We start from the raw sequence: 26,694 nt of genomic DNA on the forward strand, positions 1-26,694 counted from the left end.
AGTTGTGAAGATGCAGTACATTAGCTAAAATGTCTGAAAAAACAGACTCCATAAAATTGCAACATTCAATAAAAGTTTCTCAAATACTAAATTTTAAGGAGCATAACTAAAATACTTTTTGTATCATGATTTAAATTGCTCTACAGACAGTTTAGTTTCATGGTGAAAGCTACAATATTCTATGAATTCTTCTCCCTAAGTAGTGTTTCTTCTGTGAAGTCCTAACACAGGGCTCCTTATGCGGATGTTAAAATATCAGCTAGCCCAAAGTATGCCAGGTGTGGAAATAAAAAAAGTCATCATCCTTCTGCTTATAATGAAAAAATACACGGCACTGTTATGCAACCACAGGCCTATCAACAGCAGATTAATTTACTGAAGCTCTAGAAACATTTTCACATTTTCACAGCTATGCAAGAGCTACAAGCAACCTAAAGTGGTTATGGATTAATATTTTAGGGTAGGCTATCAAGTAGAAACAATTTCAAAATATTTGAGTAATTTATACAAATATGAAAGAGGAAACAAATCTTAATTCACAAGTATTTTCAGAAAACCTTTATACAAATAAACATTACTTAAGAAAAGGGCAGACTTACTTTAATCCACCTCTTTAAAAGAAAAAGCCACGATTATTTCCCTGTTGATGTTTGCTTATTGTCTACTCTCTTCCTGCTACCATTCTGACTGAACTCCTGTGAAGCCAATCAAGAATATATTTTCCCCCCTCATCTATAACACCAAATACTACTACATTAGCTATTCAAGAGTCACAAGAACAACTTTCAGCTTAAAGGAAGTTGCAAGATCTCTTCCTGACCTGTACCAGACAGACAGTCTAGTCTTAACCTATCTTTGTGCAGTTAAAAGTAAATGTAGTTGGAGTTAAAGTCTGTACTGAATTTACAATCAATTCTGAACATGTGAATTCACACCATTTTAAGCACTTCCTTAATTAAAAAAAATTACACCAATATAGCTGTTGCAGGAGAATCAGATTTCAGCAAGATTAACTCTGCGAAGGTATTTCCATATTTCATGCAACAAATGAATTTCACTATCACTTGTCTGGTCTACAAAAAGCCTACTTCCATGACAGAATGAAATGCAGAACAACTGTGTGGCTATACATTTATTTGGAATGCGCACCGCACATTATGTATCTGCAGTTTGCTTACCTATGGTGATATGCCTATAACAAATCTGGTTAAATATTACTAAAATCATTAATCGATATTTAAGTTATATACCAGTAATGCATTCAGAAGTAATTCTGTGTTCTCGCATCAATTCCATAAATAATCACTCTCCAGACAAACTTGTGAACAAAGTCTTTGTCCCACTACAGAACTGGCTACAAGACCACTGCTCAACCTAACGGATTTTGGGGAATGTTAGCAAGAGGGGGGAAAACATGTCAGCAGGAGGCCCGTAACAAACGCAGGAATTACCACAGTGAGTCAGATGAAAATTCAGGCAGTAGCAGATACTTGGGGCGTAAGTAAAGTGATCCTTCCCTTAATTCCAGCCATCAGGTGGTTACTTTTTGAGCCAGAAGCCGTATTGTGTTCATGACTCACCACCAGACCTATCCTAAATGGATTTGTCCAATCCTTTTAATCGTTTATACTTTTGATGACCACATCATATGGCAATGAATTCAACTGTTCAGTGATGCACTGTGCAAAAAAGTACTTTCTTTTGCTGGTTTAATGTTGCTACCAGACAAAAAGGAACAAAAAACTGAAATAACTGCTTATCTGTTTTCTTTCATCACTTGCAGTTTTACAGTCCATCACCTCTCCTTCCAGAGCTACCATCTATAAGGACATTTTAAAGTTAATCCTGTATTATCACAACACCAAATGTACACAAATGCTGTAACAAACAGCAGTTGTACTAAGTCCTTCTAAAAGATATGCACTGGTGATCTAAAGCAGCAAAAGAAAACCATGCTCAGAATACTGGGGGGGGGTGGGGGTGTTAAAAAGGCGGGCGGGGGTGGGGAAGAGCCTTACAATTTTTGGCTACATAACTTTTCTGCTGAGAGTACTGCAGGGTCATTGTGTAACAGGGCTTCTAGGTTGCCAGTGTACCATTTCCCACCTTGACCACTACTCCAGTGAGACCCCCTGGACTTTAGCATCAGGAAGTAAGAAAGCAACTAGAAAGAAAACATCGCATCTTTTGTGAGAGAAAAGACCTACATTCACACATATGGATCTGGGGGACATGAAAAGGGTCACCTTCATTAGAAGTAGATGCACAGGCATAGTTTTAAGGAAAACATTTTGCGTTCACATAACCTGGTTGGCGTGCCTAGTAATTAAACCCAGCACGGCGGTAAAGACAGACAAAAGGTATGGTCCTGTTCACGCTGAAATCACAACGGGTACTATCACTCCAAGCACAGCAGTTCCTTACCAAGTTCAAAGCAAATCTAACCTGTCTGTTCCTTTACATTTATCAGCCTTATTTCACCTCATTAAAATAAGCATAGAAGCAGATCTAAAGAACTTAACAGCTAGTGAAACCATTCTAACATTACAGTAGTGACTGTATAGTGTAGTATCTGCCCCTAAAGCTAGGTTGTTAACATTTACAAAGGCTTTTTTGGACAGATACTCAGCAGGCTACATTAAAAGCTTATCTAGGTAATATTACATGTTGAACTAAAATGTATTCAAGCAACATCTGCCTACACAATCACACACAGTAGGAATGCAGCCATTAGCTACACAACACAGAGTTAATTGTAAGACTATTAAACATAATAATATGACATACAGAAACTCTTGTTTGGCTGTGCTTGTAGGAGATGTAGGAAAATCCTCCAGTCTACAGATGAAGATTGAAGAGAAAGCAAGAAAAACAAAAACAAAGCAAATAAAGAATAAACATTCATGCAAAATTAGTCAGTTAATTACTTGTAACCCACAATATGACACTTGCTTTCAAATCTCCCAAGTTGAAGGTTTTGGTTTTGTTAGGGTTTGTTGTTTGCTGTTGTTGTTGTTGTTGTTAAAGATTTATCCTTATTTCCCCCCTTTCCTTTTGCATTCTCCGTATATGGAAGCTCAGTAAGATTGTGACGTAAAACAGACATGAAGAACCTCAGTCACCTTCAGAAACCCTGCTCGGCTGTCAGATTAGAACTTTTATTTATCCTTCTGAAACACGCTTATCGGGAGCAATTTAGCTGGGGACATTAATAAAATTCTGTATGTTTTAAGTTCTATATAGCATCTTCCAAACTAAACAGGAATTAAAAGGAGAGAGACACTCAAGTCACATTATTTAGCCCCTTTTCTACAACATTAATGTTCTAAAACCAGATCACATACTGAGGGTTACCCATCTAACACTAAAACTGCGTGAGGGTGATCTGCATTACAAAGAGCTGTAGTTCAACTGTTGTTTTGCAACTCAAACAGAAAGAATTTCAACTAGAAACGAAGAGAAATAATGCATGCCTTTGAGTTTGTGAACCTGGCAAAAAAAAAGATAACAACGTGGATGCTGAGCAAGTCATTCAAGATGTTCATGCACAAAAAGTGATTCTCGCCTCCCGCCCCCACCGAGTTGTGTCAGTTATATAAAGGGTGGGGAATGAATATTAGAACTGTAAAAATAACACAAAGAATCATGCAACAGGAGAGTTCAAAAAGATATCTATTAAAGAAACAATATAGATCTTAAATGGGAACCATCAGCATCAGTCGGTTAAATACTCCCTAAAAATCTTGTACGGTTTAGTGGAACCTATAAGCTTCAAAAAGCATTTAGAAGCATAAGAGAAACAATACACACAATGTAATAAAGTTTCTGTGCATACACCACATGGAATAAAATTAGCGCAGAAAGCTCTGATTACACAAAATTTAATTTAATTTCTTTTTACGAGAGGACCCGTCACCTATGATTTTTCAGTCAGGTCACTTACCATTTACACCATGATCCTACAATCAGTTCTGAACTTATTACTATCTTTTACTAGAAACAGAAAGGAACAGGAGTATTCATATTTATGTAACTATGTCTAAGACTTGTGCAATTGGGTGCCCTAGACTGAAACCTCATACATTCACCGTATTCCTTCTCAGCTTATTCAGATGTGTCTTTCATAGAAAAGCTTCCTGTCATTGGGCACACACAATAATTAGGTTTAGGAGTCAAACTCAGGCCCAATTCTGCAACAGCTGCATGGTTGCCACCAAACTCTGTGACTTCGTGGATTCTACCTAAAAACATATAATCGATGCTTTCTCCATATTAAGCTACGGACCTTTACTGTCACACAACTGATACCATTTCTATGCACTTGAACAATTTTAAATTGTCAGGCTTCACACTTACTGGATATTTGGGGTAATTCCCTCCAGCAGGACGATATTGACACCTCCTATGTGAGCAGTGGCACATGTCTCAGTCATCTTTTGATGTAGTACATCTTTAAGAAAAAAGATACTTAACAGCATTTCATTCAGTAAAATACTTCCAGGTATGCCTACTGCTTTCAAAAATATAGTAGCAGGAAAATAATTGAAAAATTACAGTTTTAGTAGTCTCATTAAGTAATATCGAATTTAAATTGTGACAAGAAGAAAGCTTTTGAAAATGAAAGGAGTGACTATTTTCTAAAAGTTTTTCCTTCACGGCATTTTCTGAAAATCTTGCATCCTTTTAAAATCCCTCAGCATCCTAGTAATAGTTTTTAAAAGAACTTGTTGAACATTATTACACTATCCACACACAGACATAATGTACATCTATTTACAAACAAAACATACTACAGATGCACATACATATGCATTGGTATAGGTATGCGCACACACATAAACATGTAAAGCTGCCACTGAATTTAATTACAGAGTACATTTTAGCTTACCCCACCTTTCATTTTCTCTTTCAGGGTGAAACTTCCATGGATTCTCTTCAGTTCAGATTCCATTGTTAGACCACCAATGTCTGCCTCCAGGTGGGTTCGGTTCACCATGCCTATTCCGAAGACTATGAGAGTCACGTGCTGTGGCTCCGAAGTCACCAGGCTGCGCTTCCTCTGCGCGTCTCTGCCATTATCCTGTTCATTCTCAAACACCACTCTACAAGCAGGTTCGGTTGGGCTTCGAACACCTACAAAAATACAAAGGAGATATTTAAGGATACTTTACAAGAAATCCTTGGCATATCCAATTTATATTTGTATCTGAAACCAAGGATCCTGTATCTTGCACATCAAGTGAACTCTTCAGGCACATTATCTGTGCCTCACTTATTCCACTCTAATAACATTGCAACTGAACCAAATCCAAGACACAATGGGGACAATAATGAGTGAAGTTATTTCATTATTATTCATAGATATATTCTTATGTACGTTATATAAATATTAATATTTATGTGAGTTTATTGTTATACAATAAAAATGTTCTGACAGTTTCCAATTGTCCTGTTTCTTTTTCGATCATTTCACAGACAAAGGTTCTTATAATTTAGTTCTTATAAAATAGTTTTGGATGAGCAAGTTTTCCTTTTCAACACTCAGAGCATAAAAACAATATAAGAAAATTTACATTTTGTGCGGGTATCACAGCTGTGGATATGATATTCTATGCATGCAAGATACCTACTGCCTTCTGTTTAACAGAAGCTCTCATTTGACACTGTCTCAGTTTTTCATTACTTAGTTAAAAGAAGTCCAAAGAAAACATGCCTAACTAGTAACTATGCCATCCCCTGCATATTTACAGCAACCTAAGTTTACCCAAAAAGAATTATGCTAAGTCAGCTCTCAAATTTACTCTGCTGTGCTAAAATACGTTGGAAATAGAGAGCAATGATCACCCCAGATCTCAAAGCCTTGGGTGAAATTATGGCCCAAACACCTATAATCTTTGCTGGACTTTACAAAAAATCAGTATTTCACCTTTTCTTCTCTCAAAGCTATGTTCACAAGTGATTTTTTTACTGTCATTCCCAGGGCAGAAATTATCTCCCACAGGATCACTTATGTATGTGCTTACATATTTTCACAGAATGATAATATACAGCATTTCCATTAGCCACTTGAAAACAAAATAGCACCTAGGGAGGAACAAACTCAATCCACTCTGTACACACTTAACCAGAAAAGTTAACTTAACACAGTCCCAGAGCCAGTGCAAATCCAGATGAACAGGGCTGCACAAGAATATCAAGGGACTTAATTTAAAACTAATCAATTAACACATATTTGACCAAGTCTAGGATTGAAAGAATCAAAGCATACTATAAAGCCAGGAAAAGAATTTTTTTCTTTTGTACACCATCTTGGTGAGCTAATTACAAGCTCCCTCCCAATCCTCACCACTTGCCCCTCTGATCCAAGTTAGATGGGGTGTGCAACTTTCAAAAACCGCCTTATGATCAAGCTTTAGAAGAATACATTTGAGCAAAAGCACACACTGTCAATTATTTGGATCCATGAACAAGTTTACCTGTTGGCCCGAAAGTTTCAGAAGACTTTTCTAAAATCCCAGTTGGATCAGAAATGAGTGAATAGAAGTTCAGTAGTTTATACATGTTTTGCCAGCACTCAGCAGAAGGTTCGCTCTGTTCCGACACGGTGATAGAGTCAGAGTCATCCATATGAATAGTCATGTGGTCAACTACATCTTTCGAACCTTTCCTGGACACTTTAGAAGTTCTTCTTTCTGACCTCCCCAAGGAATTCTTGTTTCGAGACTCTTTTTTATTGTTCTCATTGTTTGTTCGTTTGTTCTTGGTGTTGTTCACTCTGTTACCTCCATTAAGACTTCCTCGAGAGCTTCGGCTGAAATCAGAAGAGCGGAAGTCTCTGTGTTTGCGGGTTTTAAAAGTAGGTGTCGGAGAGGCTGATCCAGCAGTGTATCTGCTAAGTTTGATGTCCGTCTGTGTGGCTTTGATATCATCAATCATTGTACTGAACTGATGAATGAGACGAACCAGTGCCATATCTACGTGCTGGCTTATGGACTGGCAAGAAATAGTAAAATTACAGTGAAAAGTATTATAATAGCGTTTATTCAAGTCATGAAAAGAAAGGGCATTGGTGGAGTTATGAGGTGTGCACATGGATTTCTCCATTACAACAGCACTAATACTGAAAGTTTCCAACATCAAAGCTGGTTTGAATTCAAGAGGAGGAAGATTGACAGCTCCTTGCCTAAGGAAAGAAAAGGTACAAGTTACTACTTTGTTTATTTTTTATGGGAGTCAAATACTTTTTACATGGTGGTACATCTAATTTACTGAATCCAACCTTTTATTTCCCTTAGGATATCATCCTCTTACCATAGTTTTAAAGATCAAAAATGAACTTTTATACTTTCATACTGCATGCTACTAACATAGTAATCATTCAGTTCTATGTAAACTTAGTTTGGCATGCAACATTTCCATCATAACCTAAAGCTTTGCACAAAATCAGCAGGGGAAGATTCAGCATTTACACCAAAAGTAACAGCCTCATTTACAGGATTAATTACAGAACAGCATTTAAGACCCTCTCAGATTTCCCCCACTATTACTCCCACCAGCTCTCCCTTCCCCAATCTCCAATTTTCAAAAGTAGCTGAAGTTTAAATACTGAAAGTTTCCAAATCATTCCATAGGAAGGTAAAAAAAACAAAAACAAACAAACAAAAAACAAAAACAAAACAAAACAAAAACAAAAAAAACCCCTCTAACAGGAAGAGAAAACAGGTAAGATTAAAAGAATAAAGGACTGCTCCTTATTCTATCGAAGTGCTTTGGAATTCTATGTCTTCACATGAAAAACCTAGTTTCTGTTCTTTAACCAATACACATATTTTCAAATATCTCACAATATACCTTCGAGCTCGTTTGCTTTTTCTTTCTTTTGCTGTATCTGAATCAACAATATCTGCTCTTAGACAGTCCAAAGTTCCTGAGAATGAAAGGTACTCGCCAAAGTACATTCTGTAGCAGAGTGGCATTGCATCCTGAGACTGAATTCCTGTGTAACTTAGAAGAGGTTTGAAAACAACCTACAAAACAAAACCCATTGATTTACTTCTTGTTTTCTACATTATTCCTATATTCTTGTTCCATCATTCCTTGAGCTATAATATTTACAATGTCAGCTACATAATACAGAACATTTTTAAGTTTTATGGACAGCGCTGTAAAACAAAAAAGAAGGGGGACAAAAAGGAGAAGCTTTATGGACTTTTTGAGTAAAAAGATTGACTACACAGCAAGCTAGCACTGACTGCTTAGCTATGGGAGCAAGGTTTCTGCATGTTCCCCCCAGTAAAAAGTACTCTGGAGAACTAGACTACTCTCATAAATACTCCAATATGTTCTTTGAAGTTATAAAACAATGCTCTATTAATCACTATTCATAAAGTTTGTTATGGGACACCTCAGAGGTTTCCTGAGCATAGGAACGCGTAAGAAACATTTACAAAACCAGGATAATTTTTTCATCGTTGTAAGATTTTTTTTTTTTTTTTTTAAAGTAATAACTAGTTTTTCCCTACAGAACTCCAAAATACATCAGCAAACCACCCCTACCTGTGCGTCTGCTAGCTGAACAGCAGGAAATCCCTGGTTACCCTCTTCTACACCTGCAATGTCATCCTGACTGGTGCTGTGCTGTGAGTGTGTGCCATCCAGGGTGTTCTGGTCACTAGACAAAACTGTGTTGAAGTCTGAAGCAGAGGGTATTGTAGGAAGATTGGGTGCCACACCTAAAAAATAAATACCCATGGAACACTAACACCACAGCAAATTTTAACACCACCAACTCTATTAATTCAGCAAGGTTAATTATATAGAAACACATGCCATACACATAGAAAGTCAGAGCCCTAGTCAGGTCTACAACCTCACAAAAGTGGCATTCAGAATAAATAAACAACCTCATATTGCTGAAACAGGTAATAGAGATAGTTCAATCATATTTGGAAAGCACAACAATATTTCCTTCTTTTTGCCCTCCTTCCCAAGGCCTTTTGTCTGTATTGCATTCTATAGGGTACTTAACTCCTGTATAAACTGCAATAGTTTATAGGCTGAGTAGCCTATACCATCAACAAAAAGCGAAGATAATCTACAGTTGCAGATACTTGCTTTTAGCTTTCAATGTGCTATAAGCTTCTGGGTTTTATTAGTCCCAATGCAAGATCCACTAATTAGATCTCTACAGATTAGTCTCCAGCCAAATACGCTCTTTATAAAAATGAGCGTGGACAGCCACTTCCCTGCAGTTGCTCTATTCACAATCAATCAGACTTGCAGCCCAGGGGCTGAGTGATGCTGCATCGCCTGCATCTTGAGTCTGGACTGGACTCAACCTCCATGAAACAAAGTTGCTCTGCCAGTGTAAATTAATCCTGATTCTTCAAAACTCAAGCTTACAGCACTTAGAGAGCCATGACTACACAGCTCCACAGGAAAATGGTTTGGATAGACCTGTGTCCAAGTTAAAAATCACTAAGTCTTAATTTCAGGAAGGTGAGCTGGTGAACAAACTGTTATAGTTTCAGTAGGAAAAAATACAGCTTTTTCTGGGGGGCGCAGGGGATTAAAAAAAAATTGAAAGCTATACTTCTACCCTATGATTCTTTCTGCAGAGAAACACGTTCCAGTTTACAAAGGAGCCACACTAGTTAAACAATATGTACAGCACAAAGATGTTTTGTAGGATCACACTATTTGTTCAATGTTAAAAACAAATTAAAACAACTTATTATTGCCTAAGATTAAAACATTACAGTTGAAAGACTGTTAATAGAAGAAGAATTCAAATTTAGTGTTAGTGAAAATGAAAATTAAGATATACACATTTGAGGATTATGAATGATGACAGGCTTACAAGAATAATAAATAAGCTGCAATAAGTTGTTACATATCTATTTCTTTAATGCATTTAAGACTTTCAGTAATGCATATTTTCTTTTCTCCATTCCCTTACACCAGTTGACTGCGTCCCATCCCTGAAAAAGAACATTACTCTCAAAACAGATGTTAATGTTTAGTCTCAAAATTGAACTGAGAAAGAGCAAGGACTCCAATGTACAAAATCTTCATTACAAAACCAGCACATGCAAATTAGGTTAAAAGTAACTAACAAAATCCAAGGAACTCTGCAACTAAGGATGATTTTATGGCTTAGCTTTTTGCAGCTACACATGGTTTTGGAAGCTACATTTACAGTTCCAAATGTAAGAAAAAGCTAAATTCTTGGAGGCAGGGTGAGGGAAAAGAAAACAACAGTTTTGCTTAAATCCCATTTGTTCATTTTCCTGTTTGCTGAGAAGTCCCACAAGTAGTATTTACGTCTGTTGAACTTAAGTCACTTGCTCAATTACTTTCAGTAAGAATCTGGTAAACAGAGGAACAGCCAACCCAGAATAATCTCTTAAATTCAGCTGTAATTAGCAATACCTGTTGGAAGACTATTGTGTCCAGATTTGGTGGCCGGACTTTCTTGTACTACACTTCCTCTGTTGCCCACAGCATTGGACATCCAGTTATAGAAACTCACAGAAGATGGTTCAGACAGCAAAGGATGTTCAGATAACATGTCTGTGGCCACAGTATTTCCTATACAGATAAATCAGAAGTTTTAGCATTTGCTGTATCAAAGAGTCAGCAAAACGCAGGAACACAGCACAATTCTACTGACAATACATATCTACTACTAAAATAAGCCTAATCCTCAAGGTTTATTCCAGTAAATTATGTGTCAAGCAGCACTACAGGTCCTACCACAGAAGTTATACTATCACACTAATGGATGTTGCACTACAAGTGTCTGCATTTGTTCATCTCTACCATTAATTAGAGGAAAGGAGTCATTAAGAAAGTAAAATACCTTTTTTTCTGAATAATATTTCATTCCCTGACAGCAAAGGAGAGAGGTTTTAGAGAAAATGCAGTATCAAACTTATCTGTTTCTCTATATAAATTATAACAAGGCACTCTGAACAATAATAGAGAACATAAGAATTTCAATGTATGTATTTCAAACTTCTACAAAACACATTTGTTCAAAACACCATTACTAAAATCTACAAGTTATTATACACAAATTAAGTTACTGGAACATTAGTTTTAGTCCACTTTTTGACCAACGTATAAAGTCAAGAAAAAATGACAAATACGGAATGATCATTTCCTTATTCATTCAAAAAGACTCACTTAAGTAATTATGTATTATACTCAAAAAGTAGTAAGGCTAAGTAAAAGGAAAATATTTTATTTATTATTTTAGTTATAATTTCTTTTCCCAACCTGATGTACTCGCTATTTGCTTCTAGGAAATGGTATGGTGCAGCGATGTCTAGGAACTGCTATTAAAACCTACAATTCTTATTTGGGGGGAGGGAGGGGTGAGGTAGGATCTTAAACAGAAATGATAAATCATAGTGAAAATATAGTCCCTTTTCTAAATCACTAAAAGAAAATCAATCCTCCCTTCCCCTCCTTTCAGCTTACTTACGCTACATCATACCTGTTCTTGTTAAAGAACTACTTTTAACTGCAGTCGTACTTCTTTGAGGAGTCCCTTCCAAAAGATTATGCAGGCTAGGAAAACTCCCAGTAAGATAGCTGAGCAGACTCTCTTTTCTTGGACTTTCTTTGACTGCCATTCCAGAACGGCCAACGTGCACTGGAGAATCTGTAGCTGTATCTCCGCTGGTGTAACTTAAGGAATGATATGGATGTATACCCTTGTGGAGAGAAGAAGAAACTAATGAAATGCTGTGTAAACTGCAAAAAGGAAGTGACATTTGGTCTGAATATAAGATTAGAACACAGTAACTACAAAATTCTCATTTCTGCAAACTTTTGGACAAGTAGCACTTCACCTGGGGCAGGTCATACGCCATACAGGTATTGTGCATAAAGGTGCTATTGAATTCTCAAGTATTAAAATAATTTTATGTGTAAAAACAGTTTAAAAAGCCAAACAAGTAACAAATGGAACTGCAGATGTGCAGAATTCATCTAAAGCAAGTTTGCAGAAGGAACAGTACATACCACTGAATATAAGCCTCGTGTATTTGGTCTTTGTCTGAAGACCAAATCCCTTCCATCCCTAGAATAATGGTAAGTGCAGCCTCTGGGGAAGGTGAAGAATGGAAGCTGGAGACTTCTGGCACCAAGAGGAAGGCTCCTGGTCCACCTAAAGGCTTAAAACTATGAAATAGGTTCTCTGCCCTCAAAGTTGAGGAAGAGTCAGATGTGCTTTCAAGCAAAGCATCTGGGCCACTTAACCCTAAACCATGCAAGACCACCGGGAGGGAGTAGTAAGTGATAGTAGCGGGCAACTGTCTACTACAGGGGACAAATGCACCAGTATATGCTGGGGTCTGACCAGATGGAAAACAGCTTTGCAGAAAAGGACCTGGGGGTCCTGGTGGACACCAAGTTGAATGTGAGGCAGCAGTGTGCCCATGCCGGGCTGTCCAGCCTGGGCTGCAGTAGACAGCAAGTTGCCAGCAAGTTGAGGGAGGTGATCCTACCCCCCTACTCAGCACTGGTGAGGCCACACCTGGAATAATGTGTCTAGTTAAAGGCTCCCCAGTACAAGAGAGAAATACTGGAGAGAGTCCAACAAAGGGCCCCTAAGATGATTAAGGGACTGGAGCATCTCTCCTATGAGGAAAGGCTGGGAGAGCTGGGACTGTTCAGCCTAGGGATGAGAAGGCTCAGGGGGGGATCTTATTAATGTAAGTAAATACCTGAAGGGAGGATGCAAAGACGATGGAGCCAAGCCCTTCTCAGTGGTGCCCAGTGCCAGGACAAGAGGCAATAGGCACAAACTGAAACACAGGAGTTTCCTCCTGAACATCAGGAAATGCTTTTTTACTGTGAGGGTGACTGAGCACTGTCACAGGTTATGGAGTCTCCATCCTTGGAGATATTCAATAGCCATCCGAACATAATCCTGGGCAACTGGCTCTAGGTGACCCTGCTTGAGCAGGGGGGTTGGACAAGATGACCTACAGAGGTCCATTTCAACCTCAATCATTCTGTGAAAAGCCACAGCTGAAAAGGAATCAGTACAAGCCACCAAGCTGCCTAACATACATACAGAAAACAAGTGACTTAAAACAACAACAAAAAAAACCCCCAAACCAACACACAAAAGCAAACCAAACCAACCCCCCCAAAAACCACAAGCGTTCACAGACCCCTTCTGTTCAGAAAGTAGAGATAAAAATAAAATCTTGCAGTTTCCTGAACAATTTGTGGAGTAAAAAAACCCACACTAATTTTAATACAAGTTATTGGAGAGCTTTGTCAATCTTGTATTTTGTATAGTGATAGTTAAATCCTCATTTCTGCTTCTATAAATAGATTAAAGCCAGAAAAGGTAATGTACATCCTCAAATGATGCACATATATATTGTTTTTAAGCGTGGCTCTGAAGTTACTTGGCAAGAAAAACAATAAACAGATGCAGAATATAGGCCTGATTGAGCATCACTTCTACAAGGCAAAGAGCATACTTTCCATGTGTTACAGTTATAAGTAGTTGTAGTTACTTTTTAGACAAGCATTTATTCACCTGCAGTCTACAGAATTGCTTCTAAACAGACCAGCTACAAACCACTTTCCCCTCATGCATGGCCCTAAAAACTTACCTTTATTTTCAGAACAGAATCACTATGAGTGTGAGTCTTGGATAATTTCCTCATGATCTCAGCACCAGTTACAGGCCCAGAAGAGCCACCAGCAGGTGGAGGGCGATTAGCTGTTCCTTCTAAGAGCATTGTATGCTCACTGACAGTAGCTGGAACCAAGCAAATAATTTTTCTTATTTTTGTATATATGGCAAACAAGATTATCTATTATTAGGCACATTTATTATTTACACGCAGTCATGAACTTCCAATTTCTGACACACACCTACACAGAGCTGTCTAGGGAATTCAAGGGAATTTTAAGATGAGTAAGAAAACCTCAGACACAGCCCTACTGGATTTTGTTTAATAATCCAAGTACAAATCTTTTCGTCCTTCTAATGTCATACAACTGTTGCTCTGTTCTACAGATGAAAAGGAAGTTGCCAAATTTCACTTTCTTTTGCTGACTCTGGCATGGCTGATCATTTTTTGAATTAAGATGCTTACATTTGCATGAATTCCATCTATAAGTAAATCTATGCAAGGCAGCAAAATTGTCACTTGCAAAATTCTTGGTGAAAAATAGAAGAATATACACAGGGCAAAAAAATTTAAATATTTCACTGGTTCTAATAGTCTGTTTCTGCTCAACCAAAGCAGATATTTTAAAGGAGGGAGCAAAAATTTCCATCATACTGTATGATTACATACAAGTTTCACACACAAACATCTTTGGTTTTGGTGTCTTTAAGCTGAAAACTGCTGCCTGGCTTTTAACCAAAAAGCAGATTCTCCTCCTGATTTTTTTAAATTATTTTTTCCTCAATGTTACATAATCCTTACTTGAGAAAAGAAAAACACAAACATCGTATTTCTGAGAACAGTAACAGAATGTATATAGATGCTACAAATACAAAAAACCTAAGTCAACTCAAGACAGCAAAAAAAAAAGAGTGCTCCAACAACATGTATTTATTTATGCCCTTCCTTTCTGTGGTTCTTAGTTAAGTCAGCTCTATATCAAATACAAAGCTAAATCAGTAGCTTACGTTAAGTTGGCAATGCATAAACTGATAACAGAAAGCTACCACACATGAAGTAGTAAAATGGAGGAAAAAATTTTTTATGAAAATATGTCTTCACAAAGAACAAATAAGAAGGGAGGTTTGAAGCTATACCTGGGAGAATCATAGAATTGCATGTTACAATCCTTAACTAAGGTCAGAAGCTGCACAACAAAATCCGAATTGCAAGCTAGCAAATAATTAACTTAATGTATTTTGTGCAGTAAATAACAAGACAAAGCATGTGAAGAAAGAGAAGTCATCTCCTGCTTTGTTTTTCCCCAAACAAGTAAGTATTATTATAATACTATAATTGTCAGCAGCTGCTTCAAAATGAAGATGATTCGAAAAAAGCAGCTTGATGATTTAAAAAAAGACGAATATAATGTATTCAAGCATTAAATCTAAATAAGATACAAATGCTCTGAGAGGAGCTACTTGTCCCTGTGAATTTTTATGGAGACAGAAGAACACAAAAATACCTGCATCAAATTCAAACTCTGCTCCATCAGCACTTGTGTCACTCTGAAGACCCCCTCCGTTGTCTAATCCAAGTCCATCCTCATGCTCATGGCAGGCATTTGTTTGCAATTTCACTGGCTGAGCTGGTCTATGTAAGCTGACTCCTTTAAAAGCTGGGGTCACCACAATGAACTTCATCCATTGCCTTGCTAAGGCAACTAGACCTTTCTTTAAGGTTACTAAGGCAGGAAGACCATCACTCTTAAAAAAAGAAAAACAAAAATTAAAAATGCATATCACAACATTTTGAAGTAAACTGGGGAAAAAAAATGGTCAGAACTCCCTTAAACCTTTGTGCTCAAGAGGCTTACGACAGAAACGTGCTGGCACCACACAACATCCATTCAGATATAAGAAGCCATAGCGCTAACAGATAAAAATTATAGCTTCATTGAACACAGTAAATACATTCATTTACATGACCTGAGGATCTGGCCCAAGGGGCCAAAAATAAACAACAGGAAACAAGTTTATTAAATATGAAACGAAAAGGACTTAAGTAATTATAAGGCTCTGAACTATGGACTAAAATTCACAACAGCACTAGATTGACTGTGGAAACAGAACTGCAATTAAAAAGATGAGGTTTTTTTCCATTGTTGGTAAGCAGTATTTTAAAAACATAAACTTGAGGCAAAAAATGGGGATTGTTTTGATTACATCACTGAATTGTGCTAAAAAAAAAAAAAACAAAAAAACCAAAAAACCACCAACCAAACAAAAAAACCACACCACCTTCTTATTTTGACCACAAATCAAACAGTGCTATTTCTGCCACAAATTGTGCTATTTCTGATCACTGGGCTCTCAGCTGAGTATATTGAAAAACGTAGTGTTTAAATCTGACAGCTGTGGAATTGGATTATGAAAATGACAGAAAATCAGGAACAAACACTCCTCCTTATGCCTAATATGGTTGTTCAAACAACTATTTATCACTACAATCCAAACATTTACATTCTAAAGCCACCAAGAAAAAGATTAGATTCTTAAGCCTTAAAGTTTCTACAATTCTAGCTCTTTCCTTGAACTGTCTGCATTATCCAAGTATTTCTAAGAGACAAGAAAACTAGTTCTGAAGGAGAGAATTTGGAATAAGCTAATCAGTGCATGCACTTGCATTAATAATTGAGATTTATTCCATTTTAAAACTACAGATGCAAATTTTTACTACTTTGCTGTTATCTTTAAGAAAAATGAAATAAGAAGGCCATTTTAAAGGCATGCCTTTTTGGTTTATGATTTCTCATGTATTTACTAATAAAATAGCTTGATAAAAATTATGTGTATACATAGGCCACAACAAAAACAGCAGATCCGAAAGAAAATGAAATGAGAGAAGCCATATCTACTTATCAGTTTAAGGATATATATGTTTGGGTTCTGTTTTCTTGTTTGTTAACTTTCCTTAAACTGTTACCTAATTTAAGACATTAGAATTGGTACATTTCAAAATAACACACTGAGTTATTTCCATTTTTACAGAGTAACTCACCATGGTGGCATCCTCAATAATGGAGTAATTTGCTTGATGAAGGTAATGGTGCAATATATTACACAATAAACAAGAAGGATTTTCTTGCAAGAAACGAGCCACTTTGGTAAGCCTGTTGTACTTGCTTCTCAGAGGAAAGTGGACACTTTTATTCTAGATTAAAATGTAACAATTTTTCACATATGAATATATTTGCAAACAGAGCATGCGCACGAACCACAAGATTTCACCTATGATACCACAAACTTCTAACCCCATTTTGAACTTCTGCAACAAAGATTTCCCATCCAGATACCTACCTTGTTGTAAATAGTGGTATGTGAAAAATCATACTTGATGCATATTTATTTATATGAAGTAATAAAACAGAAGGCTGGATTCAAATTCACAGACTTTGTAAAGTTACCTCTAGACTAACAGACACACATGCACAGCTAGCTGAGATTTCCAAAGAAACTGTTTATTCCTAGTTAAAGAAAAAACAGGCACTTTTCTATTTTGGTTTCATGCTAGAAAAAGGGTAGGAAAAGAAATAGGAAGGGAGGTAGCAATAAGAGACTGCTCCAAAGGATGATTTTTGACTACAACAGAAAACTAGCCTGACGCTAAGCTCGTCAATCTTACAATGCAAGACAGCATCTCAATAACGGGTATCACCTCAAAATCTTCCCACTAGATGGTGCTAAGTAAACCAACCGCAGAAAATACCTACACACAAGAAAGCTCCTTCGCAAATCACAGTAACACCCAATTTGTCATAAAAGCTCTACCAATCCTACTTTTCAACAAAAAAATTTGTCTATTTTGCATTTCTCGCAAGAATGTTTCACCCTCGCTATGCTTGTCCTCCCTTCCTCTAACAAGTGGGTTCAATAAACACAATGATTCAACACACAGCAGGAGCACAGAAATTCACATTTTCTCCCGAAAGATACCCTGAATATTTAATAATTCAACACACTTTCATATTTCATAAAATATACCAGATGCTACAGCCATATTTCTTACTCTTCCCCTTCAAAAGGCAGAGTCTCCAGTTATTTTACCTGGAGATGCATTCCTGTAAGAAGCGCAAGACTTCCTCACTAGTAACAGCTGAATTTTTTCCACTGAAATTTAGATTCTGTACAAAAAGCATAGGTAGTGAGTTCTTATGACCAATTCTGGAAGTAAAGGCTTGTAAGAGGTGCTATAAGTTTGTCAGTGAAAATATCCAGAATCCCGAACATATATATATTACATATGACACTGCTCTGTTCTGATATGCCTATTGATTTTATCAAGGTCATTTACCTCTAAAGCTTCTGTCATAATGCAACCCATAACAGCACAGATTCGCAGGGTTCCTTCCGTTTCTAGTTTATTTAATGACGATTTCACTTGATCAATGGGAACAAGCCAAGCACCAACTGCAGGCGTTGCAGTACTCAGGAGGTTCAACTGCCTATTGAGAAAAAGAAAAAGAATTAGGTATTCACGTTCCGCAGCAGCAATTAGCAAGATTTTCTAATGCCATCATGCACGATATTCAAATAGGTGGAATATGACAGAACAATGTTACAAAGTAACAAGCACAGACTTACTGCCCAGAAAATGAAATTGGCAAAAAGTACCTAAGGCAGGTTTTGTTTTACACGCTCACACACTCATGATTCCATCCGCTCCTGCTACCGCTATTCCCTCCTTTTCCCATTTGTATTCCCTACTGAAATCATACAGTTTGAAATTCTCATCACTGACTGAATCCCACATTAACTGTTACACAATACATCACGAAGGCCTTTTGCTGAAGGGTGAGGCAAGAATATTAGGAAAACCACAAAGAGTATTTGCTAATTTATACCTAGCTTAAACTACTGACAGATAAGAATATTTGGCTTGTTCTACAAACACAATATGAAAAACTATCTTAGAAAGATTTATCTTGAACTTTGCAGTGCAACAGCAGTAAGATCATGGCTTAAGCATCAGGCTGAATACCAAAAGCACTGAGTGGTTCTCTCCTCTAGCATCTCTCCTACTCAAAACAAATACCCTCCCCTGCCTTTCTCCTTCATACATTCAGTCTCACTGGAAGTTTTTTGTTGGTTGTTGGGGTTTTTTTATCTTTCTTTTCTTCTTTTAATCATATCTAACTAAAAATTTTCTAGCAACACTTCCATATAAATGACGATGATAAAAAATTGAAGCTAGAGTTACTGTGATATATGTAAAATCCAAAATTTTCATTTCCAGAGAAGCTTCAAAAATTATTGAAATTACATTCAGAATCTACCAAATACAACTGCAATTTAACAAAGCAGAATTGTCATTTTCTTTCCTTTAAATTGTCATTTTCTTTCCTTTAAATCAGGTAAAATTATACCTTGAAAACACATGGGCTGGAGAGCGCACATTGGTAGGGGCTGCAAAACTAAACCAAATTTCTTTGATTGTTAGCTTCATGCTGCAAGAGTCAGGGGGAGGAGGCATCAAGGGTATATCTTTTTTCAGATCATCAGATTCAACCCCTTCATCCTTAAAAAAGGAAACACAAAGTCAGAAGTGAAATTATTTTCCAAAATGATTACACTGAAAGGCACTAACATACCATACTGTGCACTGTTCATAAGAAATAGTTTCATATGCATTTAGGCAAAGAAAAATAAACTAATGCTGTCCACCAAGTCTCCCAAGACAACACCAAGACACCTTGCAGAAAGCTGGAAGTTTAGTGTGCAAGCAGACAGTATGAATTCAGTTGGCACAACAAGACATCTGTTAAATTGTCAACTTATTATGAATGTTAATTGCTTTCAAAAAAAAAAAAAAACAACCCAAGACCAATCATTTCTACATAGTATGCACATACCTGCTCATCTGAAACTGAATTTCCATTAATATCTGAAGAGGGACTTATTCTATCACAAGGAAGGTTATCGTCAGACACATCAGTATTATAACCACTACCAGTTGGAGAATCTGAAGAGTTATTTGATGCAAGCAATCCACCTCTTTCTGTATCTCTTGATTTACCCATGACTCCAAATGTATTATACAATACTGCTCCAGATTGTCTTCCTCCTATAAAAGCACACACAAAGACTGTAAATGTTTGCCATGCATAAAACTCTATAAGTTATGTCCCACTGAAAAGATATACACTTAAGAGGAGAAATACATATGATTTTGGTTAAACAAGGTGTATCACCATTTTACACTACAATTTATCACTGTAATTTTTATACAGCAATTTAACAACTAGTTGTAGAACTTCTGACAGTTTGTTCCAAGGAGGCAAAGAGTACTCACATGATGACTATTTTTACACACTATTCCCTGAAAAGAATAACTTGGATGACAGCAAATACATATACACTGGGGTTTGTTTTTTTGGTTTTGTTTTTTTGTTGTTGTTGTTGGGGTTTTTTTTTCTTTTTCAAGCTAGCTTCCCCCCACCAAAGCAAAACTCTGGCCATATATGCAGACACTTACTGTGGGTATGACTGCAAGGTCATTTAAGTGATCAGTGAAAGCATCAATTTCTACCTTCACCTTAAGTTCAGAAAGTGCTGAAACTGGTTTATGTAGAATTATTTCATGTACTGTTATAAGTGGTATTGATTACTAAAAGTTCCTTTACTGTATAATCTACTATGTGATATAATTTATTTACGATAGACATGTACTATTTAGTATCACCTATATTCAGCAATTTCTAATCACATAATTGCTGAATTAGAACACCTAACAACAGAATTGTTAGCAGTTTCATAAAGCAAAATAATATAAACCCTACATAAGCCTTACCTTTTATAGTTAAATTTTCAATTCCACACTCAAACATTATCCAACCCCACTTCTCTTGACTAGGACCAATTCGAGTTACATCTGGAACAGCTTGTTGATCTGTTTCATCCACAAAAGCAAACTCATCCAACTCTTCCAAAGTAAAAAGAACTTTTGATTTCCCAAAAGGAATAGCTGTTATTGCACAAGTTCCGATATCTGTGAAAACAAACATATTTACCACTTTGTTACAAAATGAAAAAAAACTTTACATCTTCAAATAGCTCTCTGAAGTTTACAGTGTTTTGGGAGTGTTGCCCCTTTAGCATTCCTCAAACAGGGGGGAGAAAGAAAAAAATAAAATCAAAGTATGAGCAAGGAAAAAAGCAGCATAGTTTATAAAGTCTAAAAACCTTCCTCCTGGTATGTTAATACGGGTGGGGTAATTTTTAAGTTTGGAAAAACATGGACCGAACAACACAAAGTTAAAGCTTCGAGACATTCCCAATCCTAACACATCTGCTTTCTTCATCTTTTCGTAGAGTCATGGTTCCAAAGACACGTGTACAAACAAGCTCTTCAGATTTTTACCCGAAACTGGCAATTGGTCTGAAATTACTTTACCAAAAAACCCCATTCCTAATGAGTATCTAAGGTTTAACAGCAACAAATGACAGTGATACTGACAGTGCTCTTGGATAATATGTTTTAGTAGAAATGCATTTGGTATTAACTATAGCATACTTGATGGATATTTAGAAATAAAGCTCTAATTTTAATTCAAGGACTGTTTCTTGGTTGGAAGCATGTCTATGTCTGTGTTGGGAGGATGTAAAGCACTAAGTCTCACTGATTCCTAACAAAATACAGATTCAAGCAGTTTTTAATTCATTATGATCTTTGCTGTCTAAGATCCAGGAGGGTACTATGCCACCTTGGTTTCTTTGATGTTAGGATGTAGCTTAAATATAAATCCTTTCTTCTAGTGACATGTCTGAAAGAACATTTTAAAGTATTTTATACCTATTGCCTATTAAATCACACACAGAGCTAAATGTCAAATATCTGGGGAAGAGAACTACACTGAGTCAATTTATATCGCTCCCAATCCTCACTCTCTGTCCCCAACTTACAACTGCAATCACTTTTGAAGTATACGTGAAATGCTAAGATCCCTAGAAAGACATTTCTCAAACCTTTTAAATAGATGATGATGAGTCTTGGTTAGAATTCAAAAATTACTTGGCCTTCTTGAATGCCTGCAGCATACCTAACACAGGACACTACTGCTAAGATTCTACCCATAAGTAAAAATGGAGTTAACCATTTTAGTGTTCTCTTATTGCTTCTGTTTTCCTCCCATTTCCTTTGCTCACTCATCTTTGCACAGCAGTGGGATTTTTGGGGGTTTTTTGTTTATTGTGTGTTTTTAAATCATACATGTTTCACAGAGCACTTCCTCATGTCCTTTATAAAGAGTAGGAATCTTTAGGACAGAGTAAAACACGGCGCTAACTGGTATAGATTCCATCAAAATTGAATCAGTTTTAACAAAAACTGCCTCTACTTTTGGTCATCTTTTCCAGGTTAGCTTTTCCGGGATCAGGAGTTATAGCAGCTGAATTTAACTCATAGCCCCTTGAAGGAATTTCCTTAACACAAACAAGAAGGAAAACAATCAGGTAGATCTCATTTTCAGTTTCATAGTTGCTATAGTTAAAAATCTACAGCTTGTCATGCTGAAATTGCCAGTACAACAGGCACATTATACTATCTTGAAATTGTTAGAAAGTAGTAAGAAAGCAAATAAGTATAATTCTTTCCCTGCATCAGGTGACAAAAAATGGTAGCTGAAAAGAGATCAACTGGGAGGAAGAGAGCCCATGCCTGAAATTTTACCAGTGCATGTCAATATTTACAATGCAACCCATCTGCTTAGAAGTTCGTCTTGATAGTTTTCACTCTGCCTACATTTAAATCTAGCACTTTAGTAGAATAACAGAAAATAATTTAGAGTAACTACCCTAAACTTCTTTCTGGAGTACCTGCAAAGTTTCCAGGTTCAAGCGTCTTTTTATCTGTGTTGATAAAACAACCACGACCAAACTACAAGATCAAGGCCAACTATAACCACTTGCTTCTATGAAAACTGACATCTCTACAATTTAAAAAAAGGCTTACCTGTTGTATCAAGGCCTCTAAGCTGCCCATGAACACGATGGATGTTCAATTTAGCAGCAATTTCTTTTCCTTTTTCTGCTCCGGCATTGGATCTCAGTGAGCCAGAAGACTGGGGCTGCATTTTACTGGTTTGGATGTAACGATCAAATGTGACAGAACTCCTCCCAGTTTCTGCATTGTTTGAAGTCTCCTCAACTATACCCCTTTGAATATAAGGGAGAAAAAAACAATTAAGCAAATCTCAGATAGACATATTTCGTTTGATTATTTTTGTTTAAAATTTTAAGTGACATTGCCATAGCAGTGTTAAAAAGAATTCTTTGTGAGATAGAAGATACATACACTTTGGTAGAAAAGTACTGAAAAATTTAATTTTATCCTGCATGACATATAAGCAAGAAAGAGTTAAAACTTAAATGACAAAATTATTCCAAAAAGTGGGTTCCTCCACTTCTTAAAGAAACTGCAATTCTAATTAGATATTAGATGTTAATTTATAAAACACAGAAGACACATTTCATTGCTTAACCCAGTCATGACAACTTTTTCAGATACTCTTCAGAACTGCAAAAAATTGGCATCACTAAGTCTTTTGACTACTTTAACAAGAAAGAGGCACAAATAATGATACGTATTATTCTTACCTATTCATACGAACTTGCGTGGCAATTCTATCAAAACACAAAGCTACTAATGAAACATGAGTCACGGTTTTGCCAGAAGAAACCCCTGGGGATTCATCAACAGATGCTTGTAGTAAACAGAGGTTCACCTATATGTACAATTCCCCCAAAGAGTAAAGAAATTTAGAAAAACGTGTTACATTAAGTATACATCACTAATTTCTGATACTATCTTGTCTTATACTTCTCAGTAAAATGAAAAAATAAAAGATAAAATTGTCACATCTAGAAGATGTAAAAACATAATTTAAAGACGTGGCAGCCAGTTATCCCTACAGTGGTTGTTATTTAACTTGCACACCTACCATAATAAAATTGAGCGGCTCCAAAACAGTCTATCCTGCTCAAAACATTAGTTATCTAGCACAAATACATAGCTTCACTTAAGCTTTTGGGGAACTAACAGGGATGCAAAATAAGGGTAATTTGTGAGGTACATGTCTACTAATAAGCTAAACAAAAAGTTGTTACCTTTGGTACAGTAACGTTGGCCTGAAGACCTTTAATTGTCACATTATCTTGCTTAAGTGAGAGATTGGTCTGTGCTGGTCCCTGGTTTGTTGTTCCTGTAGCGGTAGTGTCTATTTTTGTTCCTCTAACGTCCTGCTTTGAAGATAACTTGGAGGGGGGGGAAAATAATTTATTCTCACTGAAACTCAGAGCTGCTAAGCTAAAGAGTAACAGGATTGTTCATTAGCACTGAAGCAGCAAGAGATTCTGCCTTTTAAAGCACAATACCATGATTTCTAGAACAAGGACTGTAGCACTTACAGATGTGGTAGGTTTAGATCCATAAAGGTAGCAAAGCCATTCTGCAATAAACTTTCTAATGACCAGATTTCAGCTGAAAGTTTGAGTGCTACATATATAAGTTATATAGAACTTATTATGAAGTAAGTAATTAGTGTCCATTACACTGTGAAGTCTAAGAAATCATAAAAATATAGATATGGTCATTAACTTGGACAGAAAGAACTCCTAATTCTGTAGATCTACCATACAATTCTTCTCAAGCTAAATTAATTTTTTAAGTTAATGAGATGAACTGCAAAGAAAACACATGCACTTTCACAGCTTAGTTTAAACTTTCCTCTACCTCACAGAGACTATCTCCCTAACTACTGTAAAATAATATATTATGCATTGCTGATATGAATATAATAGGTAAGAATATCAGTTATAGTAATTTCTAAGAACAGAATGTATGATCTCATGCAAATTACTGTAGCTACTGACTAGAGTCCAAAACAGAAAAACTTCACTTCCATTCTGTAAGAGAGATTTCTGGTCACTGAAAGACAGCATAGAACAGTTGATTGTAAAAACGCGTGTACATTAAGCACAAGATAGAAATAAATATGTATTCCAAATTAATATAGCATTTAGCTACTATATCTCAAGAACTAATTTCAATTAAAAATTTTTCTATGTAAAATATAGGTAACAGTATTCTTTCAAATCTTTGTGCCTTTTTCTTGTTCCGTTTCTTACATTTTCTGAGAAGCTTGTTTTGCTGTTCTGTACAGCATCTCGAAGAACTTTGCAGTGCAGATCATCAACGATTGCTGCTGGGTGTCGAGAGCTAGCACAATGCACCATTGCTTCTATATACCTGTGAAAGGAAACAAGTCCACAACAGACCATTTAGACTTCCAGTTTCACATGACACACCATCAATAATGATTAATTAACACTACAGAGAGAACAATTAAGCACTGACAGACATAAAAGGCAATTCCCAGGTCAGCATCACATTCTTCTAGCTTCTTCACGGGAAACGCAGAATTACATTCACTGGGTGCAAGGCCCTACTGTTCCATCAGTCATGTTATTCAATCCTTTTACCTAAACCTTTGCTGAACAAAAACGGCTTTGATTTTAGACAATTTTTAGCATAATCAATTAACACTGCAGTAGTAAAAGTAAAATTAATTACCTATCCAGTGCCTCTGCTACAAGAGGAGTCAGAACTACATCTACAGTTCCTTTTACTTCTACTATTGCCGTTGTCCGTGTCTGGAAGACAGGGTGATCCAACGTCCATTCTTCAGTTATTGTTTCATCGTCTGTATTTTCTGCAGACTTCTTTTCCAAAGGAGTATAAGGTGTACTATATAAGTCAAATATATATTAATAATCTAGGTTTGTAAGAAGAAATACGAAAGTGTCCTGGCATCATTTTAATTCTTCATAAAATGCATATAATGGCAGGTTTCTTCTACCGCATAGCTTAGAAAGCACACAAATATAATCCCAGGACAAGGCCCTTCCCTAGATTCAAGTTCACCTTTTGGCAATGCAAGGGACACTTGCCATAAGCACCTCCCAGATTAATTTAAATTAAGTTGCAATTCCTAATCTTGAAAACGTACAAGTGAAATCATTTAATGCTTTCATGGTGTACTTACTTTTTGACCAAAACCAAACATTTTATAACAGAATACTCTGTTCTAAAATAGATCTGTACTGAAAACTATTGCTACGAATCAAATTTTGGAAGGGCTAGCAAGAGTCAAAATATTTAACAAGAGTATCAGGAAAATCCTACTCTTAAAAAAATACGCTAATAATGTTATGCAGTATTCAACTTACTTAGATGTTGATCCTGTAAGCTGCATGCCTCTGTCCAGTAATGAATTAGCTGTGAGACCCTGTTTAACAATCTAAGATAAAAGTGCAAAGAAATTTATTGCATTCCTTCTATATATGAAAAAAATACCCAAGGAATCTTCAAATAAAGATTGTCCTTACAGTTTTTTTCTTAAAAGAATCCCTCATATGGAGATTCTCCAAGATAGCATACAGAAACTCCTAGGTTTATTTTTTTTAAATGACTTGAGAGATTAGATTACGACGTTTTTACATAGATAAATAGAGACTAATTGCTTTTAAAAAAAAAGTGTCAAATACCAATCTATGAAAGGCTTGCATGAACACAAAGCTTTTGCTGCAAAGTGGTAACAAATTAAATTCCAGAGCTTAGACACCTATTTTCTATCAAGTCATTTCCATTATTTTTCATATATTTCATTTCAGCTCCTTTCCTAAGTATGTATGCTCATATCACATACATCACAAGGAAAAAAAAAAAGCCCAAACATTTACAAAAATCATTTGCTAAATCTATGAGTTTCAACTTTACTCTGAAGTAAAGCATTTACAGCCTAGGTTATACTTTATCAGTATTAAATGTACTGCTACTGAAGTTCTGTGAAACATATATTTTAAACAAAACTCATGTAAATATCTTTCAGCTGCATAGCATTCAACAGGCAGCATTTTTAAGTGCAATAATGACAATTCAGAACACACATCTTATGCACAGAATTCTAACTCCATCTTTTCTTTTCCACAACCTC

The 26,694-nt window shown here is 36.3% G+C and overlaps 1 protein-coding gene across 11 annotated transcripts in view; it reads right to left on the bottom strand.

Moving 5' to 3' along the window:
• BLTP1 (bridge-like lipid transfer protein family member 1) overlaps positions 1 to 26,694 on the bottom strand; it is a 131,555-nt gene that overhangs the window by 48,051 nt on the left and 56,810 nt on the right. For 10 of the 11 annotated variants that reach the window (XM_075501141.1, XM_075501131.1, XM_075501137.1 and 7 more), the window contains 21 exons: positions 25,928 to 25,998; positions 25,272 to 25,445; positions 24,827 to 24,947; positions 23,807 to 23,953; positions 23,297 to 23,424; positions 22,653 to 22,855; positions 20,493 to 20,690; positions 19,555 to 19,766; positions 19,069 to 19,220; positions 17,997 to 18,147; positions 16,704 to 16,856; positions 15,169 to 15,409; positions 13,641 to 13,789; positions 11,501 to 11,720; positions 10,432 to 10,590; positions 8,557 to 8,732; positions 7,852 to 8,027; positions 6,477 to 7,183; positions 4,894 to 5,133; positions 4,357 to 4,450; positions 2,788 to 2,838 (listed from right to left, as the gene is read on the bottom strand). In XM_075501141.1, the coding sequence (XP_075357256.1) occupies positions 2,788 to 2,838; positions 4,357 to 4,450; positions 4,894 to 5,133; positions 6,477 to 7,183; positions 7,852 to 8,027; positions 8,557 to 8,732; positions 10,432 to 10,590; positions 11,501 to 11,720; positions 13,641 to 13,789; positions 15,169 to 15,409; positions 16,704 to 16,856; positions 17,997 to 18,147; positions 19,069 to 19,220; positions 19,555 to 19,766; positions 20,493 to 20,690; positions 22,653 to 22,855; positions 23,297 to 23,424; positions 23,807 to 23,953; positions 24,827 to 24,947; positions 25,272 to 25,445; positions 25,928 to 25,998 (3,923 nt within the window). The remainder of the gene's footprint in view (positions 1 to 2,787; positions 2,839 to 4,356; positions 4,451 to 4,893; positions 5,134 to 6,476; positions 7,184 to 7,851; positions 8,028 to 8,556; positions 8,733 to 10,431; positions 10,591 to 11,500; positions 11,721 to 13,640; positions 13,790 to 15,168; positions 15,410 to 16,703; positions 16,857 to 17,996; positions 18,148 to 19,068; positions 19,221 to 19,554; positions 19,767 to 20,492; positions 20,691 to 22,652; positions 22,856 to 23,296; positions 23,425 to 23,806; positions 23,954 to 24,826; positions 24,948 to 25,271; positions 25,446 to 25,927; positions 25,999 to 26,694) is intronic. The other variant, XM_075501133.1, reaches the window with a different exon arrangement.

The sequence above is a fragment of the Mycteria americana genome, chromosome 4 (genome assembly GCF_035582795.1).
Source record: "Mycteria americana isolate JAX WOST 10 ecotype Jacksonville Zoo and Gardens chromosome 4, USCA_MyAme_1.0, whole genome shotgun sequence".
Classification (NCBI taxonomy): Eukaryota; Metazoa; Chordata; class Aves; order Ciconiiformes; family Ciconiidae; genus Mycteria; species Mycteria americana.